The 22,378-nt window shown below is 30.6% G+C and overlaps 2 protein-coding genes across 2 annotated transcripts in view; both read left to right on the forward strand.

Moving 5' to 3' along the window:
- Positions 1-22,378, forward strand: part of LOC134686371 (agrin-like) — a 39,768-nt gene extending 17,390 nt beyond the window's left edge. Inside the window, exons 15-26 of the mRNA XM_063546040.1 lie at positions 5,297-5,368; positions 6,308-6,407; positions 7,594-7,722; positions 8,203-8,331; positions 8,814-8,942; positions 9,335-9,463; positions 9,856-9,984; positions 10,377-10,505; positions 10,898-11,026; positions 12,683-12,808; positions 13,610-13,629; positions 22,254-22,378. Coding sequence (XP_063402110.1) covers positions 5,297-5,368; positions 6,308-6,407; positions 7,594-7,722; positions 8,203-8,331; positions 8,814-8,942; positions 9,335-9,463; positions 9,856-9,984; positions 10,377-10,505; positions 10,898-11,026; positions 12,683-12,808; positions 13,610-13,629; positions 22,254-22,378 — 1,346 coding nt within the window. The remainder of the gene's footprint in view (positions 1-5,296; positions 5,369-6,307; positions 6,408-7,593; positions 7,723-8,202; positions 8,332-8,813; positions 8,943-9,334; positions 9,464-9,855; positions 9,985-10,376; positions 10,506-10,897; positions 11,027-12,682; positions 12,809-13,609; positions 13,630-22,253) is intronic.
- Positions 5,478-14,475, forward strand: LOC134686373 (serine protease inhibitor dipetalogastin-like). The gene is made up of 7 exons (XM_063546042.1): positions 5,478-5,530; positions 10,898-11,026; positions 11,419-11,547; positions 12,036-12,164; positions 12,683-12,808; positions 13,610-13,629; positions 14,390-14,475. The coding sequence occupies exons 1-7, from the start codon at positions 5,478-5,480 to the stop codon at positions 14,422-14,424; spliced, it is 621 nt and encodes a 206-aa protein (XP_063402112.1). The 3' UTR covers positions 14,425-14,475.

Genomic DNA, 22,378 nt, shown 5'->3' on the forward strand with positions numbered 1-22,378 from the left:
ACATTTGCTGTACCACTGTTCACTCCAGCGCAATTTATGACAATACCACTGCATCAATCAGAATGATTTTTTTTTGCAGTGTTTTAAGAAATGATTTTACTTTGTTGTCGCGTATTTTTTATGAAACATTCAATGTTTTAAAAGGGCAAATTTTCTGTATAAAGTCAATGATTATGTTGACTTTTGAAGGCCAAACTTTCTACAGCCTTAAATATGCAAATAAAAGATTAAAAAACTATACTAGTATGTAACGGCATGTTTATGGAATTATATCAAATCTATTGGTTAACAAATTTTTATTCGTTACTGCAAAATAATGAACATAAAATATCTGACATTTTCTTCCTACCCACTTTACCCCTATAAATTTTTACGATGTGGACTGGTCATTGTTATTGAATCGTAGGCAACTTGATTGGTTTACCTTCAAACTTTTTTATGCTTTTCATACATGACTGTTGATTAATTAATTCGTGCATGAATGTGTACGGTAACTAAACAATAAACTTCAATCTGGACACTGGACGAGTCAATATTATGTTTTATCAATAAAAGTTAAGGTATGAAAGGTAAGAATTGCCGCTTCTTCTATTTTCACAAATTGTTCGAAACAAACAGTTAAAAGATTATTTTTTAAAAGCATATTGTGGAGACAAAAGAGAAAGTTTACAAATAAGACGTTTTGTTCCATTAAAAACGTCATTTTCTTAAGAGAAATGCCGAAATATATTTTACGCACGACTACGGCAGGTAAAATTATTATTTATCATAACAAAATAAAAGCATTTTTCAAAAGTCAATACGATCGTTTTAAAGTCAATTTGGTCTTCCTCACAAAATCTTCCAAGGCACTATAGCTATAAAACCAAGTTTACTCCTCCATTTTCTACATAATAAAATACCTGTACCAAGTCAGGAATATAAAACATCTTATCGATTCGTTTGATGTGTTTAAAATTTTGTTTTTGCCATTTGAGAAAGGACTTTCATTTTTCCTTGGATCTCAGTAATTTTGTTAATTTTCTTTTTTGTAACTTGGAAGATCATTTTTAAGTGTTGAAATATTAAATGGTTATTTATAGGAAAAATTTGGTATGGAGAAGAACATGTAGGAATCATTTAAATGCAAGCTAATCACTTATTCAAAAAATAACAGCTGGATATACATTTACATACAAATGCATTAATTGTTACATGGGTCATCGAACATGTTCTTCTACAAGTTGAAAAAGCGTAATATGTTAACATGTACTTTTCACAATAGAAAATAGAAAACAAATATGTAGAAGAAAATTCAAATATCATATTTTATTTAGATATGTTTTTGCTCACCGAATTTTTACGATATATTGTATATCTAATTTTGTTTAAATAATATTTCGTGGTAGAATTTAATGATAAACATATTCAAAATGTATGCTTAGCAGGACATAAGAATATAAAGAATAATATACGGTTAGACATTTTTTTTTAAAAGTCGATGAATAAAATTGAAAATTTTGCCTAAAAACCAGCGCAAGAGTTTCTGGTGAAGGTCATTTCTATTTTAATTAGATTCAAAATGAAACCATCAAACTGATTGACATAATGATTTGTCAAATTGTACGTTACATCTTCTACATTACGACTTGTCTTAACGCCTAAATAATTGGACAGAAGCGCCTTGATGACAATGCGCACGTTTCGATTTATTTTTGGTTAAAGAAGGGATGTCATGTGCTACTTTTACTACATATTGTCCTTTCCAGTGTCGAAATAAATCGACTTTTGTCGATTTGAAACATTAATGGTTTCTAGATATATTTGCAAGACATAATTGTACAAAAGTGTATATTCAAATATAGAAGACATTATGGCCTTGTCAATTAATTTTTTTTTATGGAGCTTTAACCTCAGAACCAGAACATTAAATTATAACTCCTATCTAAAATGTAAAATGACGTTTGATGAGTTTGAACTAAATGTTATAAATCTTTACAAAAATGTCCTAAACATTGTACTCAATTTCTTTTTCTTCGTCTTACTTTTTTGCTCGAACATAAATTGCGGCACGATAAAACAAAACTTAGAAAGAAGGACTTTCGCTTCGACATTAATTTTAAGGTCAAATATCATGAATCTCAAATAACTCAAAATCGCTGTCTCTAATATTTACAGGAAATAAATTCATATTATTTCAATCACTCTATTATTTTTCAATGGGGAAAACGTGCACATAGTCATCAAGGCGCTTCTTCGTAAATGTTTAGGCGTTACTCCAAGTCGTAATGTAGTAGTTATAACGTACAATTTATAAAATTAATTATGTAAAAAAGTTTTATGGTTTCAGTTAAGTTCAAATAAAAAAAGAAATAACCTTGTCCAAATCTCCTGTGCCTACTATAATTTGGAAAAACTTGAAATTACAATTGGATTCATCGACCATTTTGAAAACATGTTGCATCTAATCGAATTGCATTCTGTATAGGTTTTTTTTATCCTGTTAGGCACACATTTAAAATGTGATCCGCATTATATTCTACCACGAACAACTATATAAACAAAATTAGATCTTCGATAAGTCGTAAAGAAATCCGTTGAGCAAAAACATATCGAAATCAAATTTGAATTTTCTTATACAGTTTTGTTTTTATTCTCCAGCAATTACATTTATATCTTTCATGTAGTTTGAACTGGCATTTGTTTACATGGCAAGATGATATATCACGTTTTTACGGAGTAGCCGTTTTGCTACTTCACGAACCTTTACAATTTTAATTCATTTCATATTCATGATTACAGTCAATGAGTTTTTTTAGCGTGGTTACCTGTGCTTAATCAAGTATATCGGGAATTAAAATACAAGAGTACATCTGAAATGTGCAGTGTCTGAGATTTAATGTACACGTCGCTTGTCAATGATCCAAATTATAGCTCAGTTACCCCCCCCCCCCCCCCCAAAAAAAAACCCAACCAAAAACAAAACTTCGTCATTTAAAAAGTACTTGTTCATTTATAGCATTTTCAACTTGTAGTAGAATTTATTCGACGGACTTATGTAACAAGTAATGAATTTGTATGTAAGTTTTTATCCAGCTGTCATTATTTAAATAAGTGCTTAGCATGCATTCATATACTTCATGCACGTACTTCTCCATACCAATTTTCCTTTTACATAACAATAAAAGATTTCGACACTCAAATATGCTCTTCCAACATATTAAAAAGAACACTTCGGGGATTACTCAATATGGAAAATCCCTAATCAAATAACAAAATCTAAAGCTCAAACACATTATACGAATGGATAACATATTGTTTATGTTTCATGTGGTACATGCAATTTCTTATGTAGAAAATGATTGATTAAACTTGGTTGTATAGCTAGATATACCTATCACTTGTATGGCATTTGTATACAAGTTCATTATATAGTTAATGATGTGTGAACATAACAAAAACAACCAGATATATTGTGGTAGAAACACTTTTCCTATGCTCTAACATTTCAAATGGCTCTGAACACAGAAAATGCAATAATGTGTAAGAAATTAGTTTCAAATTAGATATGTACAACATTGGAAAGATGCTTTTGAACTACCAGCATTCCTGTTGAAAATGGCTGAGTGCAATCGAAATACATGTTTATAATAGAACAATGTAAAATATGTAAAATGTAAAGATTTGGTTGATCTTTCGATTGAAAAAAAATGACACATTCATACATTCAAATATTCAGTTACGAATAATAGTGGACAAATATCAATTGTAATTTTTGTCAATAAATTGTATTATAGTTTGTGGAGACTTTCTTATTGTGTGTGCAGGTAAATGTCTTTTGCCTTTTTTTGTCTAATCAACTTTTACACCCCAATCATTGTTAATAATTTTACAGAGTAAAATTCATGGTAAAGCAACATTTCAATTGTCATACATCAGTACATCTGTACAATTTATAAATTGCAAATTTCTTTTTTTTTCAAACTGGTCATTACATAAAATTACGTATATTTAGTACTTTTATAGTGCAGAAATACATGTTTATAGATTTTATGTAATACATGATGCATTTACATATTCAAATTTGTATACAGCTGTCATAATTGGAATCGATTAGTTAATTAGCCTTCATATATATATATATAGTGCTTCCTATATCCTCATAATAGTAGACTCCTTCCATACATTTTGAGCGCTTCTGAAAACAGGTAATACAAATATACAATTTTAACTATTATTTTGCACGATTCAAGAACAATGCAAAGATTACAATATACGACAACTATCATTCTTCCTGTATGTGTAAAAGTTGTTGACGTTGTTCTTTTTTTTTAAGTATTTTTTTTTATTTCTCTCTCAAGAAAACGAATATTTAAATTTATATTCATGAAAACATTTAATAAGTAACATTTTAGACAAATGGTTTGTTCAGGAATACTCCCCCCCCCCTACGTTTTCATCGTAAAATTAACCAACGTTCCGAGCCAATATTTACGTTTCGTTGCAATTGGTCGACTGTTCAATGTGATGTGTGTTAGAAAATATAATACTTAATCAGCGCAAGTAATAATCAATATGCTTTCCTGCTGATTTCGAAAAGGTAATTGATTTACTCAACTTAATTATATTTAGTTGAAAACATGTGGAGCAGGAGATGGTCACCCTCCGGAGCCAATGAGTTCATGCCCGGTTTCTGTTATGGTTTAAACTGCTGAATAAAACGTATTTCGTATAATGTGTTATCTTTGGATCATTTTATTGATTGTTTAGGCATTGCATTATCAGTTTAATTTCGTTTTCGAATTATGAGATTGATTATCCCTGTTGCAGTTTTCGTCACTTTTTCTTGCATTCTTCTTATATTAACGATATGTGTTGATTCTTGTATGGTAAAAAATGGCAAATAGTAATTAAAGAATATTCCTTTGAGTTCGGTTTCTTTGCTGTCTTACGTTTTCCTGTATTTCTTTTTTGTTTTTGTTTAACAATATTATTAAATAATATCTAGTCAATGGTAAACGGTTCTCAATCTTTCATTTTATTACTGAGTACTTTAGTATTCAACATAGTTTTATTGTTACAATTAACAGAGTGACTACACTGTGTTTAATATGTACTACATTCTGATATTGTTTCTGTTCAAGGTTGAATGATGTACGGACACTATTTTTGCTACCGATATGAGTGTATAAGTTTTAATTGATTTTCTATTCAACAAATCAGATGTTCTGTTACAGTTATACAGTAAAACAAAAAAAAATCAAACTTTTAATCTTTCGTTTCAGATCATTGAAGTTGAAAGGTGATCACAGCTGAGAAATGAAGAAATTCAGCATTACATGTTTATTCGTCCTTTTTAGTTTTATAGTACTATCGTCTGCATCAAGCTGTACGTACTATTTTGATAATACAGTATACACTATTAGTTTTGTACTGATTCTTGGTAACTGAAACGTTTTACATCGCATGTAATGTCCTTACTACCGAAAAGATGAGTCATGTCCTTTGATATTGATTTTGAAAGTCATTCTGATGCTCTGCTTTATATTAGGTTAGGCAGTCACATTCTTGTTATCTATGTTGCTATAAACGACCAGTAACATTTGATGAAGTGCTTTTATTTTGTCTTTTTGTGTTTTTATTTAATTATATTACATTAAAACCCTTATTCTAATTAATTCAATTAAGGGAGCCACACCTGTTGTTATCAATTATGCCAAACCTTATTAAATATACTAGAATGTAAACTCACAGAACTTGATGACTTAACCTTATTCTCATCAAATTTTAAACTTGTGTACGCTAAATACGTGTTTCGTCTTGAAAATACCCATCAATGACGCTCTAAATAAATTTAAAAAAAACCATAACAATGTAAAATAACGTAAGAATTTGAAAATAATATGGAACCCTGACCTCAAAATAGTATGCCAAATATAGCGGTTAATAGTTAATTACATTAATCAATGGAGAAGATACTTCCAAGTATTAAAAAGAATTCAGGTTTTTGGTAATAGGTAATATAGATTAAATGATAATTTATGTCAACACGTGTGTACTGAGCTGTTCAAGGTTCAGTGTTTTTGCTGATGGTTGTCCGTTTGATTCTACAGTAGCCTTTACAAAACACTTTCTAATCGAGTTTATGTAGTTATTTTCAGATAGAAACAAATCTGTCGAGGTTGAAAAATCAAGATTTAAGATTTATCTTTCAGGCAAAACAGCACGAGTAAATGCAATAAGTAAACTTTCACTCGAACAAATATATGTATGCTGTGATTTAACATTTGGAAAGGGTTAAGAAAAAGAAAAATAATATTTTTTTCAGGGAGACCATTCTCCAATTATAAGCCTTGTAACAGCGATTCTGGACCTGTTTGTGGAATAAATGGCCAGGACTATATCAATGAATGTCACGCATTTTTTTCGTAAGTATAGTTTATTCGAATATTCCGCAAAATTGTTGTTGCTGTTTAAATGTCAGTAAACATTATTTTTTGAATTTGAATTAATATTTATTCTTTGTTATGCATATATCCTTCAATCTTTTGTATCTATAGACATTGTTTCACTTACGGGCTGTTCTGTTGGCTAAAAATTGCGTCACGTTGAGATATAACAAAGTTTAACATAGCATACAGATCTAGATCGAAAAAAAAACATGTAATGCACTTTTCAGAGAATTGATTTACCAGCTGACATTGATAAAATAAACGTCGTGTGTGCATTTAACATGTTTAATGATTTTATGAATTATTACTATTTAAATTTTGATGCAGAACAGATATACACATCAAGTGCATTACATGTTAATTATTTTTCATTCAATTAGCATGTGAATCGTTTGATCTCTGTTCATTTGTTAAAACAAAATGATTAGGTTGCAGGTCGTTCAAAACGTGAATGAATATCGTCTGCATATTGTCGTAAAATGATAAAAACAAAAGATTCCACTACCAAATTTCGTGCAACAGGATATTTTTCCATTCTCAACAGTTTTCTTTAAAATATATAAAAAAAAGTTCAGCAAGCCTCATGAGGCCTCATGTTATTTCAAATGTATTTATCTGTTAGTTGATAGGGCTCGTATTAAAATCAATGCAATGGTAGAATCTGTGTATATGTATACACATATAAATATATTTGCAGACATTATAAACGTCAAAATAACTTTCATTATGTTTTTGTCTATATTTTGTTTTTTTCCGAATGAGTACGAAGTGTAAAACATGGATGAAAAGGTGATACAACCTGTTACTATTATGTATGGGGGAAGATAGGTTATTTTGTATTTGTTGTTTAGCTTTTTACTAGTTTTAAACTGATCTTTTGTCTACATCTGAGGCTGGAATCTCACAAAACATTGTAAACCCGCTGCATTTGTGCGCCTGTCGGAAACCTGGAGCATCTGTCCTTTGTCAGTGTTCTAAGTTCTTTCATTTAGTTCATTTTCACTTAAGTAGTACACAATTTGCTATTCTGTATGCAATGAAAAAAATGAATAAAATTGAGTTTCATGTTTTCGATATTCAGCCTTTAACGCATACTTGTTCATACACCACTGTATTTTAAGTAAATTGTTGCGCATGTCTACTGCATAATAAATTATTGCAGAAAAGTCAAAGTACAGTGTCACAAACAATGTCCTTGTGACCCCTGTGAAAAATGTCCGGCCTCGTATTATAGTCCAGTCTGTGGAAAGGATGGCAAGACATACAAATCGAAATGTCATGCTGAATGCAAGTAAGACAATATACTGATAGCTAAGATTCTTTAACATTTGTCAACAAATGAGTGTTTTTTAATATATTGATTGGTTATCAAGATGAATTACTGCATCACAATCTTTCAAATATGGGATATATGGAATATCTAAATATTTATGAAAACATAGTCCAGATAAATCAATCTAATATACATTAAGAATATGTACATAATCGCAAACATATTTATGTTAATTGGTTTTGTTTATTATGTTTAAGATATGTATACTTTTACACAAAGCTAGCATGTTGTTTTTAATGTAAGGTGCGTTTTCCTTTTGTGAATCCTTCAAAATTGATCATAATTAGTAATCAAATTGCTATTCTGTATGTAATGAAAAAAATGAATAAAATTGAGTTTCATGTTTTCGATATTCAGCCTTTAACGCATACTTGTTCATACACCACTGTATTTTAAGTAAATTGTTGCGCATGTCTACTGCATAATAAATTATTGCAGAAACGTCAAAGTACAGTGTCACAAACAATGTCCTTGTGACCCCTGTGAAAAATGTCCGGCCTCGTATTATAATCCAGTCTGTGGAAAGGATGGCAAGACATACAAATCGAAATGTCATGCTGAATGCAAGTAAGACAAAATACTGATAGTTAAGATTCTTTAACATTTGTCAACAAATGAGTGTTTTTTTAATATATTGATTGGTTATCAAGATGAATTACTGCATCACAATCTTTCAAATATGGGATATATGGAATATCTAAATATTTATGAAAACATAGTCCAGATAAATCAATCTAATATACATTAAGAATATGTACATAATCGCAAACATATTTATGTTAATAAGTTTTGTTTATTATGTTTAAGATATGTATACTTTTACACAAAGCTAGCATGTTGTTTTTAATGTAAGGTGCGTTTTCCTTTTGTGAATCCTTCAAAATTGATCATAATTAGTAATCAAATTGCTATTCTGTATGCAATGAAAAAAAATGAATAAAATTGAGTTTCATGTTTTCGATATTCAGCCTTTAACGCATACTAGTTCATACACCACTGTATTTTAAGTAAATTGTTGCGCATGTCTACTGCATAATAAATTATTGCAGAAACGTCAAAGTACAGTGTCACAAACAATGTCCTTGTGACCCCTGTGAAAAATGTCCGGCCTCGTATTATAGTCCAGTCTGTGGAAAGGATGGCAAGACATACAAATCGAAATGTCATGCTGAATGCAAGTAAGACAATATACTGATAGCTAAGATTCTTTAACATTTGTCTAAATATTTATGAAAACATAGTCCAGATAAATCAATCTAATATACATTAAGAATATGTACATAATCGCAAACATATTTATGTTAATAAGTTTTGTTTATTATGTTTAAGATATGTATACTTTTACACAAAGCTAGCATGTTGTTTTTAATGTAAGGTGCGTTTTCCTTTTGTGAATCCTTCAAAATTGATCATAATTAGTAATCAAATTGCTATTCTGTATGCAATGAAAAAAATGAATAAAATTGAGTTTCATGTTTTCGATATTCAGCCTTTAACGCATACTTGTTCATACACCACTGTATTTTAAGTAAATTGTTGCGCATGTCTACTGCATAATAAATTATTGCAGAAACGTCAAAGTACAGTGTCACAAACAATGTCCTTGTGACCCCTGTGAAAAATGTCCGGCCTCGTATTATAGTCCAGTCTGTGGAAAGGATGGAAAGACATACAAATCGAAATGTCATGCTGAATGCAAGTAAGACAATATACTGATAGCTAAGATTCTTTAACATTTGTCTAAATATTTATGAAAACATAGTCCAGATAAATCAGTCTAATATACATTAAGAATATGTACATAATCGCAAACATATTTATGTTAATAAGTTTTGTTTATTATGTTTAAGATATGTTTACTTTTACACAAAGCTAGCATGTTGTTTTTAATGTAAGGTGCGTTTTCCTTTTGTGAATCCTTCAAAATTGATCATAATTAGTAATCAAATTGCTATTCTGTATGCAATGAAAAAAATGAATAAAATTGAGTTTCATGTTTTCGATATTCAGCCTTTAACGCATACTTGTTCATACACCACTGTATTTTAAGTAAATTGTTGCGCATGTCTACTGCATAATAAATTACTGCAGAAACGTCAAAGTACAGTGTCACAAACAATGTCCTTGTGACCCCTGTGAAAAATGTCCGGCCTCGTATTATAGTCCAGTCTGTGGAAAGGATGGCAAGACATACAAATCGAAATGTAATGCTGAATGCAAGTAAGACAATATACTGATAGCTAAGATTCTTTAACATTTGTCTAAATATTTATGAAAATATAGTCCAGATAAATCAATCTAATATACATTAAGAATATGTACATAATCGCAAACATATTTATGTTAATAAGTTTTGTTTATTATGTTTAAGATATGTATACTTTTACACAAAGCTAGCATGTTGTTTTTAATGTAAGGTGCGTTTTCCTTTTGTGAATCCTTCAAAATTGATCATAATTAGTAATCAAATTGCTATTCTGTATGCAATGAAAAAAATAAATAAAATTGAGTTTCATGTTTTCGATATTCAGCCTTTAACGCATACTTGTTCATACACCACTGTATTTTAAGTAAATTGTTGCGCATGTCTACTGCATAATAAATTATTGCAGAAACGTCAAAGTACAGTGTCACAAAAAATGTCCTTGTGACCCCTGTGAAAAATGTCCGGACTCGTATTATAGTCCAGTCTGTGGAAAGGATGGCAAGACATACAAATCGAAATGTCATGCTGAATGCAAGTAAGACAATATACTGATAGCTAAGTTTCTTTAACATTTGTCTAAATATTTATGAAAACATAGTCCAGATAAATCAATCTAATATACATTAAGAATATGTACATAATCGCAAACATATTTATGTAAATAAGTTTTGTTTATTATGTTTAAGATTTGTATACTTTTACACAAAGCTAGCATGTTGTTTTTAATGTAAGGTGCGTTTTCCTTTTGTGAATCCTTCAAAATTGATCATAATTAGTAATCAAATTGCTATTCTGTATGCAATGAAAAAAATGAATAAAATTGAGTTTCATGTTTTCGATATTCAGCCTTTAACGCATACTTGTTCATACACCACTGTATTTTAAGTAAATTGTTGCGCATGTCTACTGCATAATAAATTATTGTAGAAACGTCAAAGTACAGTGTCACAAACAATGTCCTTGTGACCCCTGTGAAAAATGTCCGGCCTCGAATTATAGTCCAGTCTGTGGAAAGGATGGCAAGACATACAAATCGAAATGTCATGCTGAATGCAAGTAAGACAATATACTGATAGCTAAGATTCTTTAACATTTGTCTAAATATTTATGAAAACATAGTCCAGATAAATCAATCTAATATACATTAAGAATATGTACATAATCGCAAACATATTTATGTTAATAAGTTTTGTTTATTATTTTTAAGATATGTATACTTTTACACAAAGCTAGCATGTTGTTTTTGATGTAAGGTGCGTTTTCCTTTTGTGAATCCTTCAAAATTGATCATAATTAGTAATCAAATTGCTAATCTGTATGCAATGAAAAAAATGAATAAAATTGAGTTTCATGTTTTCGATATTCAGCCTTTAACGCATACTTGTTCATACACCACTGTATTTTAAGTAAATTGTTGCGCATGTCTACTGCATAATAAATTATTGTAGAAACGTCAAAGTACAGTGTCACAAACAATGTCCTTGTGACCCCTGTGAAAAATGTCCGGCCTCGTATTATAGTCCAGTCTGTGGAAAGGATGGCAAGACATACAAATCGAAATGTCATGCTGAATGCAAGTAAGACAATAAACTGATAACTAAGATTCTTTAACATTTGTCAACAAATGAAAGTTTTTTAATATATAAATATCTTTTTTTAATATATAAATAATATACTGCATCACAATCTTTCAAATATGGGATATATGGAATATCTAAATATTTATGAAAACATAGTCCAGATAAATCAATCTAATATACATTAAGAATATGTACATAATCGCAAACATATTTATGTTAATAAGTTTTGTTTATTATGTTTAAGATATGTTTACTGTTACACAAAGCTAGCATGTTGTTTTTAATGTAAGGTGCGTTTTCCTTTTGTGAATCCTTCAAAATTGATCATAATTAGTAATCAAATTGCTATTCTGTATGCAATGAAAAAAATGAATAAAATTGTGTTTCATGTTTTCGATATTCAGCCTTTAACGCATACTTGTTCATACACCACTGTATTTTAAGTAAATTGTTGCGCATGTCTACTGCATAATAAATTATTGCAGAAACGTCAAAGTACAGTGTCACAAACAATGTCCTTGTGACCCCTGTGAAAAATGTACGGCCTCGTATTATAGTCCAGTCTGTGGAAAGGATGGCAAGACATACAAATCGAAATGTCATGCTGAATGCAAGTAAGACAATATACTGATAGCTAAGATTCTTTAACATTTGTCAACAAATGAGTGTTTTTTAATATATTGATTGGTTATCAAGATGAATTACTGCATCACAATCTTTCAAATATGGGATATATGGAATGTGCAAAAACATATACAACCAAATACAAATATATTTTCACATTTATACAACTATTTCTTGATTTATATTTAATTAAGACTAAGAATATTGTGTACAGGTCGTGTATTTGTTTTGTTATTTATTTTATTGAGAAAAAGTGTATAACATGAATTTATATCTTTCAGTCTTATATTAAAATTATCAATACATTATACACAATAAGACAATTTGAACTTCAATTTACCTAAATCGAACAAGATAACTTCTAAATTGAACATTTGGTTTATTATACGTATAATTCTATGGTAAAAGGCGAAACTTATGGGGGATACATTATATGTTTATTATTAAATATTCGGTGTTTAAACATATTGTAGACATATACGAATTGTGAATCAAATAATTTTTATAGGGAAACTACCGTACAATGTACTGGAGAATGTCCTTGTGATCCATGTTCACACTGCCAGGAAGGCGGTCCAAAAGTTTGTGGACCCTATGGAAAGACATACAAGAATGAATGTTTTGCCAAATGCTCGTAAGTATTTCATATAAACTATATATACAATCCACAAAACACTAAAGGATAGATGGAGTATAAGCATGATCTTTGAACCGAAAGTTTCTTTATACGCCACAATTGTCTTGATCTACATTTAACATCTCTCGGCAAATTGAGTCTCGTCAAAAATGATATAAAAAAAATCATAAGTTTACCGATCAGGGTCTGACTATTAACCAGATGTCCATAGGATCATGGACAGATAAAACATGTTTTCCGGGTTTGAGATACTGATATATATCGTATCACTGATTAGTAAAAAACAAAATAAAACATGCTTAGACTCAACTTTAGTCGTTCTTTTCAATGCTGCAAACTAACGTATTTTTGCACATTACTTTATTTCGCGTTTACCCCGTTTTATACAACTTCGCAGTAATTCGATATTGCCCTTCTCGGTAAAAAAAAGTTCTTATTGAAAGCAGGATTCTATGTATTGTTTTAGGAGGCTGTCATCTATCAATGTAACATTACAAAAGAGACATTTTTTAAATCAATGTTATAAAGAATAATTGTCTGTATTAATTTCTTAATATAAAGGAATGAATTAAACCATAATACGATATACCTATATTACAGCTACCATAGTATATTGTTTTCTGGTAGGAGAAAGACAACTGTATCATAATATAAGATCATCCATTTTCCTTAAGTCGTGCACCTGTAATATTAAAAAATAAACCGACTCCATATGTGTAAAAGTAATCTCTGACAACACTCTTATCTATACAATAATTTTAAATTCTATCTCATAATATTTTATTTTATATTATTCAGTGGCAAGAGATATTTTCCATGTAAGTATTATTTATTAATATATTTTAGACAACAAAAGTAATGAAACACTTGTTTGAACATGCCTTTTTCATAAAAAAAAAAAGAAAGAAAAAAATAACAGTACACTTTACAGCAAAAGTACTTAAATGCTGTAGTAAAGGTAATAACTTAGGGTAGCTGGCTTGCTAGCTGAACCCTGCAATCATTAATAATTGAAGTATACTACTATCTTTTGAGAGAAGAAAAATCTGACAGGTAAACTATCTGTCCATAGGACTACTTCGAAAGGATGGTAATATACCTAATTTTTAGTTCACAATATGAGTTTTAAAATAATCATTTCAAATTCAAATTTTCTCGAAAATTCTGTAGTAAACTGACTAAAATACCCATAAACAAACCCCGTGATCATTTCCGTTCCCCACCTTTTTTCTCTTACTCATATACGGATCAGAGTTGGAACGGCCGAGGATTTATCAATAACCTCATGATCTCGTATATTCAAAGTCTTTGAATCGGAAACTATAAGATCCATAATTAGATACGTAAAACTCGATTTAAAAAACAAATATTGTCGTAAAACAAGCATTAATAGAATCTCGAATTATGTTGTGTATATAGGATGAAGTTATCACATATTTCCTTTAAATGATTTTGCATATGTATGTCAAAGCGGTAATTTTGTGATGAAGGATATGAGAAATTAAGTTTTCAAAATGTATTAAGATATTTATCTAGGATAATTTATATCTACATGTATATTATTTTTTTCTGTTATAGGTCCAAGTTATGACGGTGGTCATAAGCGTTATTAGGCGAAGCAGAAGATCTAGAGAGCCTTAGCATTAAATTAAATTTTGACTAACTATGTATTTATTTATTCATTGTGTATTTGATGTTGTGTTATTTTGGTTGTCTTTTTGCTGACTCCAAACGATTGCGATGAATAATATTAAAATTGTGGATCTGCATGCGAGATATGTTACGATTCTAAATTAGAACATTATCCATCAGACTTCATTAGATTGTTGTCTAGTAATTGTCATTTGTTGTTATTGTTTATCATTTGTTTTACGTTTCTTGCTTTGATGATCAATCAGTACGAACATTCTCCCGTTTGAGTTGTTTTGCATGTTTCATATCAGGCTCCTTTTAAATCTTATTATTTGGTATATTTGATCTCTAGTCGATGGTTGTGTTAGATGCAATCGTATCATGTAATCTTATTCTTATTTATTAGTATGGTATGCAGACAATACATTTAAAATATTTAGGAATTCTCATCATAAATACCAAGATTGAAATTTCATATATACGCAAGACGCGCGTTTCGTCTACAAAAGACTCAGCAGTGACGATCCAATCAAAATATATTGAAAAGGCCAAATAAAGTACGAAATTGAAGAGCATTGAGGACCACAAATTCATAAAAGTATTGCCAAATACCGTTTTAATAGTTTCAATAAATTCTTAAATCTGAAACCACATATCTGTAATATGTAAGACCCATACATGACCACTTTAAATGATAGGGCGATTGTTTGCGATTGTGTATTGGGTTATTTTTTAAAGCTTATACAGTGCCTTATATTCAGGGAAAGAAAACAGGATCTGATTACCCTTCAAGAGCATCCAGTTAGGTGATGTTTATGTTGCCCAGTCTTAATTTTCTATATTGTGTTTTGTGTACAGTACTACTGTTTGTCTATCTGTCTGTCTGGTTGTTTATTTTTGTGATTTTTTTGGTCCTAACGTTGTCAGTTTATTTCCGATAAATGAGTTTGGATGTTCCTCTGGTATCGTTCCCCCTATTTTGAACTATACATATATTAACAAGGTTGAGCCAAATCGTCTAATGAAGGGCTATAGAAATTTGCTACTGACAAATCGAGAAGGAAACGAACATGTTATTTTGCCTTTTGACACTCTTTAACTAGTTACTTGCTTTTTCGTTTGGTTTAGTTACTTGGATTTACACCAAGACTGTAAAATTTGTGTGTGATTCGTATTAATATGCATGCGCCTAAGCGATTTTATATTATAGAAGCGTTACACCAATTCGCATAACTGTAAAGGATCCGTTATTTGTCTGTCGCAAGTGTTTCCAGTGGCAGTACAATTTTCCGACTACCACTCGGTAAACAAATTAAAGACATTTTTGTCACATTGATAGTTAGTTTCCATTCATTTTCAACTGATTTTTTCAGATTCTTTTTATGTCGTGTTGTAAAAAGTAACTCTCTTTGATAAGGATGTGTTAGGTGATATAGATACAATGGATAAGCGTTGATTCCTGAAAAAGAAACCATGAGCCCGCAGGGCGAATGTTTTGTTTTTCATGAATCAACGCTTATCCATTGTATCTATAACTTAAACTATTGTGATAATGTCTTTTCAAAATTAAAACCTATTCTTAATTAGAAGGTATTGTAAGTGAGTTTAAATAACCATGTAATCGTGACAAACGATGCATTACAATAAATTATATATTACATTTAAATGGTTAAAACAATACAAATACATGTTTTACACAGCACGTCTGCCCTTAAAGATTTTCATTTATCATGCATCTGAACATTATATGTTTTGACAAAATGAGACATAATTGATCTTATTTCTAATAAAATTGAGAATGAAAATGGAGAATGTGTCAAAGCCCGGGACAACAATTTACAAACAAAATAAATATATAGCATATATGTAAAGCATGTGTCCATAATTTCTAACAAGAAGTCTTATTCTTGACACATCACGATTTCCTTGCATAGAATTTGCGAATAAACAGATGAAATCCTACTATATTGATTTATAAAATAAAAATGGACATCTATAATGCTAACATTTTCGTGTCAAACACGTGGAATTGCTAACAATGATCCGATAATAAACGACCAAACTCGCTTTTATTAAACAAAATATCCAAAATAAGTTTAAAAACAAAAAACAAAACAGGAAAACTAGAGAATATAGGGACAACCAAAAATACCAGGATTCGAACCTAAGCCGACAAGTTCTAACTCATTGAGCATGTGTGTGAAACCTCGCGGCTACCAACTCATACTAAACGTTTGCCTATTATTGTATATATAAAAGTACAATCCATGGGAGTCCGTTGTACCAATGTATATCAAGTATTCATTTAGACAAGTTAATCGTAACCAATTTGTAGCCGAGAGGTTTCGTTGATGTTAGTGACACTTAAGAGAATTCATGGACGGGTTCGACTCCCAGTGCAGGCGTATTTAAATTACAAAAATTAAAGGTAAGTTTTTAAATTAATTCCATTACTGAACAGAAATCAGTAAATTGGCCAATTTAACCTTAATGTAATTAGGCACACAAAGGATACAAAAGAATATACAATCGTGAGTCCATTTCAGCGACGAATTAAGGAAGCGTTGATTCTAGAAAAAGAATCCACGGTAAATGAATAGGCTGACGTCACCACAATAGTTTAAGTGATATAGATACAATGGATAAGCGTTGATTCCTGAAAAAGAAACCATGAGCCCGCAGGGCGAATGGTTTGTTTTTCATGAATCAACGCTTATCCATTGTATCTATAACTTAAACTATTGTGATAATGTCTTTTCAAAATTAAAACCTATTCTTAATTAGAAGGTATTGTAAGTGAGTTTAAATAACCATGTAATCGTGACAAACGATGCATTACAATAAATTATATATTACATTTAAATGGTTAAAACAATACAAATACATGTTTTACACAACACGTCTGCCCTTAAAGATTTTCATTTATCATGCATCTGAACATTATATGTTTTGACAAAATGAGACATAATTGATCTTATTTCTAATAAAATTGAGAATGAAAATGGAGAATGTGTCAAAGCCCGGGACAACAATTTACAAACAAAATAAATATATAGCATATATGTAAAGCATGTGTCCATAATTTCTAACAAGAAGTCTTATTCTTGGCACATCACGATTTCCTTGCATAGAATTTGCGAATAAACAGATGAAATCCTACTATATTGATTTATAAAATAAAAATGGACATCTATAATGCTAACATTTTCGTGTCAAACACGTGGAATTGCTAACAATGATCCGATAATAAACGACCAAACTCGCTTTTATTAAACAAAATATCCAAAATAAGTTTAAAAACAAAAAACAAAACAGGAAAACTAGAGAATATAGGGACAACCAAAAATACCAGGATTCGAACCTAAGCCGATAAGTTCGAACTCATTGAGCATGTGTGTGAAACCTCGCGGCTACCAACTCATACTAAACGTTTGCCTATTATTGTATATATAAAAGTACAATCCATGGGAGTCCGTTGTACCAATGTATATCAAGTGTTCATTTAGACAAGTTAATCGTAACCAATTTGTAGCCGAGAGGTTTCGTTGATGTTAGTGACACTTAAGAGAATTCATGGACGGGTTCGACTCCCAGTGCAGGCGTATTTAAATTACAAAAATTAAAGGTAAGTTTTTAAATTAATTCCATTACTGAACAGAAATCAGTAAATTGGCCAATTTAACCTTAATGTAATTAGGCACACAAAGGATACAAAAGAATATACAATCGTGAGTCCATTTCAGCGACGAATTAAGGAAGCGTTGATTCTAGAAAAAGAATCCACGGTAAATGAATAGGCTGACGTCACCACAATGGTTTAAGTGCTCACAAACACGTTAACCATGCACCATTATATTATCGCCCCGTCACAAAGCTAAAGTCAGTAATTCGATGATTGTCGATGTTTTGGTGTCTAAATTATTCATTTTTGACTCGCCAAGGCCCGAAGGGTCCAATATGAGCTTATGCCATCACTTGCCGTCTGTCGTCGTCCGGCGTCTGTCGTCGTCTGTTGTTGTCGTAAACTATTCCAAAAATCTTTTCCTTTGAAACTACCGGACCAAATACCTTCAAACCTTAACTAAATGTTAATTTGGGTATCTAGTTTATAAATTGTATCCAAATTTTTGATCCATCGACACACATGGCAACCATGGTTGAAAATAGAACATAGGAGTCAAATAAAATTTTTGGCTTTATCTCAAACACTAAATCATTAAGAGCAAATCTGCAATGGGGTAAATTTTTTAATAGGTCCAGATCTATCAGCGCTGAAATTTTCAGTCGAATCGAACAACCAATTTTGGGTTGCTGCCACTGAATTTGTAGTTTTGACGAAATCTTGCAGTTTTTTGTTAAAATTTTAAATATCATTATAGATAGATACATGTACAAACTGTAACAGCAATAATTTTCAGCTTAGTAAGAGCTACAAAAATGGTAATATGACCAAAACTGTCAAATGACCTCTCAAGGAGTCCTTGTCCTTTTCTATAATTCTACACAAATAGTAGCATATTTACCCGACGAAATCGGAATAAAAGTATTCTGTCGGATCGGAACATTTACCTGTTATTTGTTTACAAACTGGTATTGATAAAAATAAACAAACACATGTAGAAATGTTCAGGACTTTGTGTTTGGGTAAAATGATGCAAGCATACGATTGTTATTGCGTCTTACATTTTGAGAAGCAAATAATCTTAAACTACTTTATTAAAATATTGTGTAAAATAATAATGAGCTATGAAAGTCAAGTGGCTCGAGCATTTTTCTGAGGAATTTTAAAATATTTCAAAGAGATATTTTTACAGTTGGTTAGCGCTTTTGTTAGTCTCCACTATTCTATAGCTTAATAACTTTTGAATATATTTATAATTAAGAATCGTCATTGAAGGTGGAGTACGAATACACAATTAATTAATTATATTGATATGCCATTTGTATGCAAGAGTGACATTCCTTTGAATTATGTGCAGATTAAAAACAAAAATATGCGAGTATTGTCTCCCTTTTACATGTTCATTATTTCATAGTTTCTTGTATATTTTGAATATCTACAAAATGTATCAATTCAATATATTTCAGTTTTTGTTATTGGTGTGTCAAAAACATTGATGTACGAATATAATTTCATAAATTTGAAACAATTAAAATGAGTACATACCAATATAAAGAACCGTTCATCATTTTTGAAAAAGACTATAAATGAAAGTCGAATTTTTTACCTCCCCTTCATGACAGATTGATTGGGAAAATAACCAGAGTTATCTAATACCAATCACAGAGAGGGACTGGCAAGCAATTTTTAATTGTAGATTTCTTAAATTTAAAACAATTTTCCACTGTAAACGAATGTTACTTAAGGTCTTTGTTAGATAAATCTACAAATTGTATTACATATTATGAATTTGTATTACAATAGATTAATATGCTACAATTAGTTCATAAAATTGCTAACATTTGAAAATCCTCTTCACTGAAATACAGGTTGGCGAGTAAGGCTCTTGAGAGCTTCTTGTTTTACTTTTGTTTTGTCATGGAGTAAATGGAGTACGCCGTCATTTTTCTTTTCCTTTTTTTTTACATTGTGTCATGATAGGGCTTTTTGTTGACGACTGTCCGGTTTTTATAAGTCGTAATTCTATTGTTTATGAAAACCACATGCTGTTGGACACTGTTTGATAATTATCTCATGTCCAATCACGCCACATCTCATTATTTATACCGTTGGTTGTTTACAATCATTAAGTTTTAGTATGATTGCCAATTGGACAACTATCTATCTGCGACCAAAAGCACATGAATTTAAGCAACACAATAGAGTTGCGACTGTTTAACATTAGGAAAAAAAATAAAGTTTAGTCATCAATAAAATACCTTAACATGAGAACACGTAAAAAAAACGTTCTGGGTTTTGACAGAACAAATACGATAGATGGCAAACAGCGACAAACACTGAATTACAGGTGCATAGTGTGCGGATATATGATAAAGCGGGGTTAGATTGTTTGTAAGCACCTAACTCCACAGTAATCCGGACAGTGTTGTTTGTTTCTTTTGAATTTCTATTTTTCAAAGGAGTCAGTTGTTAGTTGCTAGTGTTGCTTATTGCAATGGCAAATAGTTTTGGTAATTCATTTTATCTTCATTATATTTGATTATATTAAGAGGTTTTTTTAAATTATTTAAAAGTTAGAGCCATTATTGATCAAGAGTTTAACAAGCGACATATTCAGAGATAAAATTGAGAATGGAAATAGGGAATGTGTCAAAGAGACAACAACCCGACCAAATAAAAAAACAACAGCAGAAGGTCACCAACAGGTCTTCAATGTAGCGAGAAATTCCCGCACCCGGAGGCGTCCTTCAGCTGGCCCCTAAACAAATATATACTAGTTCAGTGATAATGAACGCCATACTAATTTCCAAATTGTACACAAGAAACTAAAATTAAAATAATACAAGACAAACAAAGGCCAGAGGCTCCTGACTTGAATATACTAGTACCTGTACTATGTTTGAAAGAATGAATGAAGTGAAACACGGTAATGTTTGTCTCTTCCTTAATGCTGACATTGTATTATTACCCTTTTTAAAATTTTGAATATAAACTGCAACACCCCTTTTAAGTTGGTACATTAAATCTTCCCTACAAAAAATTGCGCATACGTCCTTCGAATTTTCATTTTTAAGACTTGTTGAAATAGATAGTATTTTGATTTTTAATACATGTAAATTTGCTTTCGTTGTTATATCAACAGTATGCAAGCAAGTGATTTTTATGAACCGGTATATACATTTTGAAATTACCAATGTTCCGTTTCTTCTATAAATGATAGAGAAATAAAATGGGAATAAATTAAAACCAAAATAATTGGTAGGTGGTCCCAGTGGCTGAGTGGTCTAAATAGTTTAACTACTGCATCAATAGCCAGTCATACTGAGGTTAGAAGTTCAAATTCCCTTATGGGACAAGAGCACTTGACCCTAATATTAAATGACTAGGATTGTCAGTTTTCCTTCCTTAGGTCGGTTGTAACTTATTGACACCCCGGTATCCTTCACCTAGATATAGTACACGATTGTTAAAAGAGGCGTTACACACCAAACAATCCAACAAAAAGATGTTTTTCATAGTTACCTTAAAATATTAATATATCCGAGGTAAGTTAAGAGTTTATCGTCAAGGTCTTTATATGAAGTGTTTGCAGGTCTTTAACACCTTCGATAACTACTTTATAGTCTCTTCATAATCCATCAGCAATTATCTAAGACACGGTACGATTTCAAACTTTTACATATGAAATGATTTTGTTGAAACCAATAAAATTACTTCACACAAATTCTGATTTTAGTTGTTTTATACTGGCTGAATTCGTTATAGCACAGATTGTCTAAAGAGCGTTCGCCTTCTAAACTATTTTAGTCAGTGACGTCATATATTCTCGCATGAGAACTTATAAAGATTTGAAATGCTTCTAAATTTTTTTACAACGGCCTCATAACTTAACTCGAAATTAATATTCATATCTAGTATGTACTTTGTTTTTCATGTCTGGTTACTGTGCCACTGGTGTATACCTAAGATTTCATTCCATTCATTTTTAAACATCTCAAGATATAGATATTTTATGATTGATCAGAAGACAAGTTGAAACAAAGAACAAACTTTATGATAGCCTCAATTGTAATTACATTTAGTGTGAATGTATACTAGTATTGAATTTGTTTAAGCTTTCTGCATACTGTCTTCGTATAAAACGAAATTGAAATTTTTGTGTCTTGTTTTTTTTTTTTTAAATTACAGTCGTTTTTGTTGACTTGGTTGCTCAAAATGTTTTCTCTACAAATGGAACAGAATTGTTGACTCGGAATGTTATTTTTGAAACAGAGAGAGAACTACGAGATTTGATAGCTGAGTTAAAAGAATAA

Source organism: Mytilus trossulus, chromosome 10, assembly GCF_036588685.1.
Source record: "Mytilus trossulus isolate FHL-02 chromosome 10, PNRI_Mtr1.1.1.hap1, whole genome shotgun sequence".
Lineage (NCBI taxonomy): Eukaryota > Metazoa > Mollusca > Bivalvia > Mytilida > Mytilidae > Mytilus > Mytilus trossulus.

Bases quoted from the DNA above. Each gene is read 5' to 3' on its own strand.
- LOC134686373 (XM_063546042.1), top strand. From the start codon at position 5,478: ATGTCCTTTGATATTGATTTTGAAAGTCATTCTGATGCTCTGCTTTAT. The intron at 11,548-12,035 runs GTAAGACAATAA...AAATTATTGCAG, and splicing joins AAATGTCATGCTGAATGCAA to AAACGTCAAAGTACAGTGTC. The intron at 13,630-14,389 runs GTAAGTATTATT...TTTCTGTTATAG, and splicing joins TGGCAAGAGATATTTTCCAT to GTCCAAGTTATGACGGTGGT.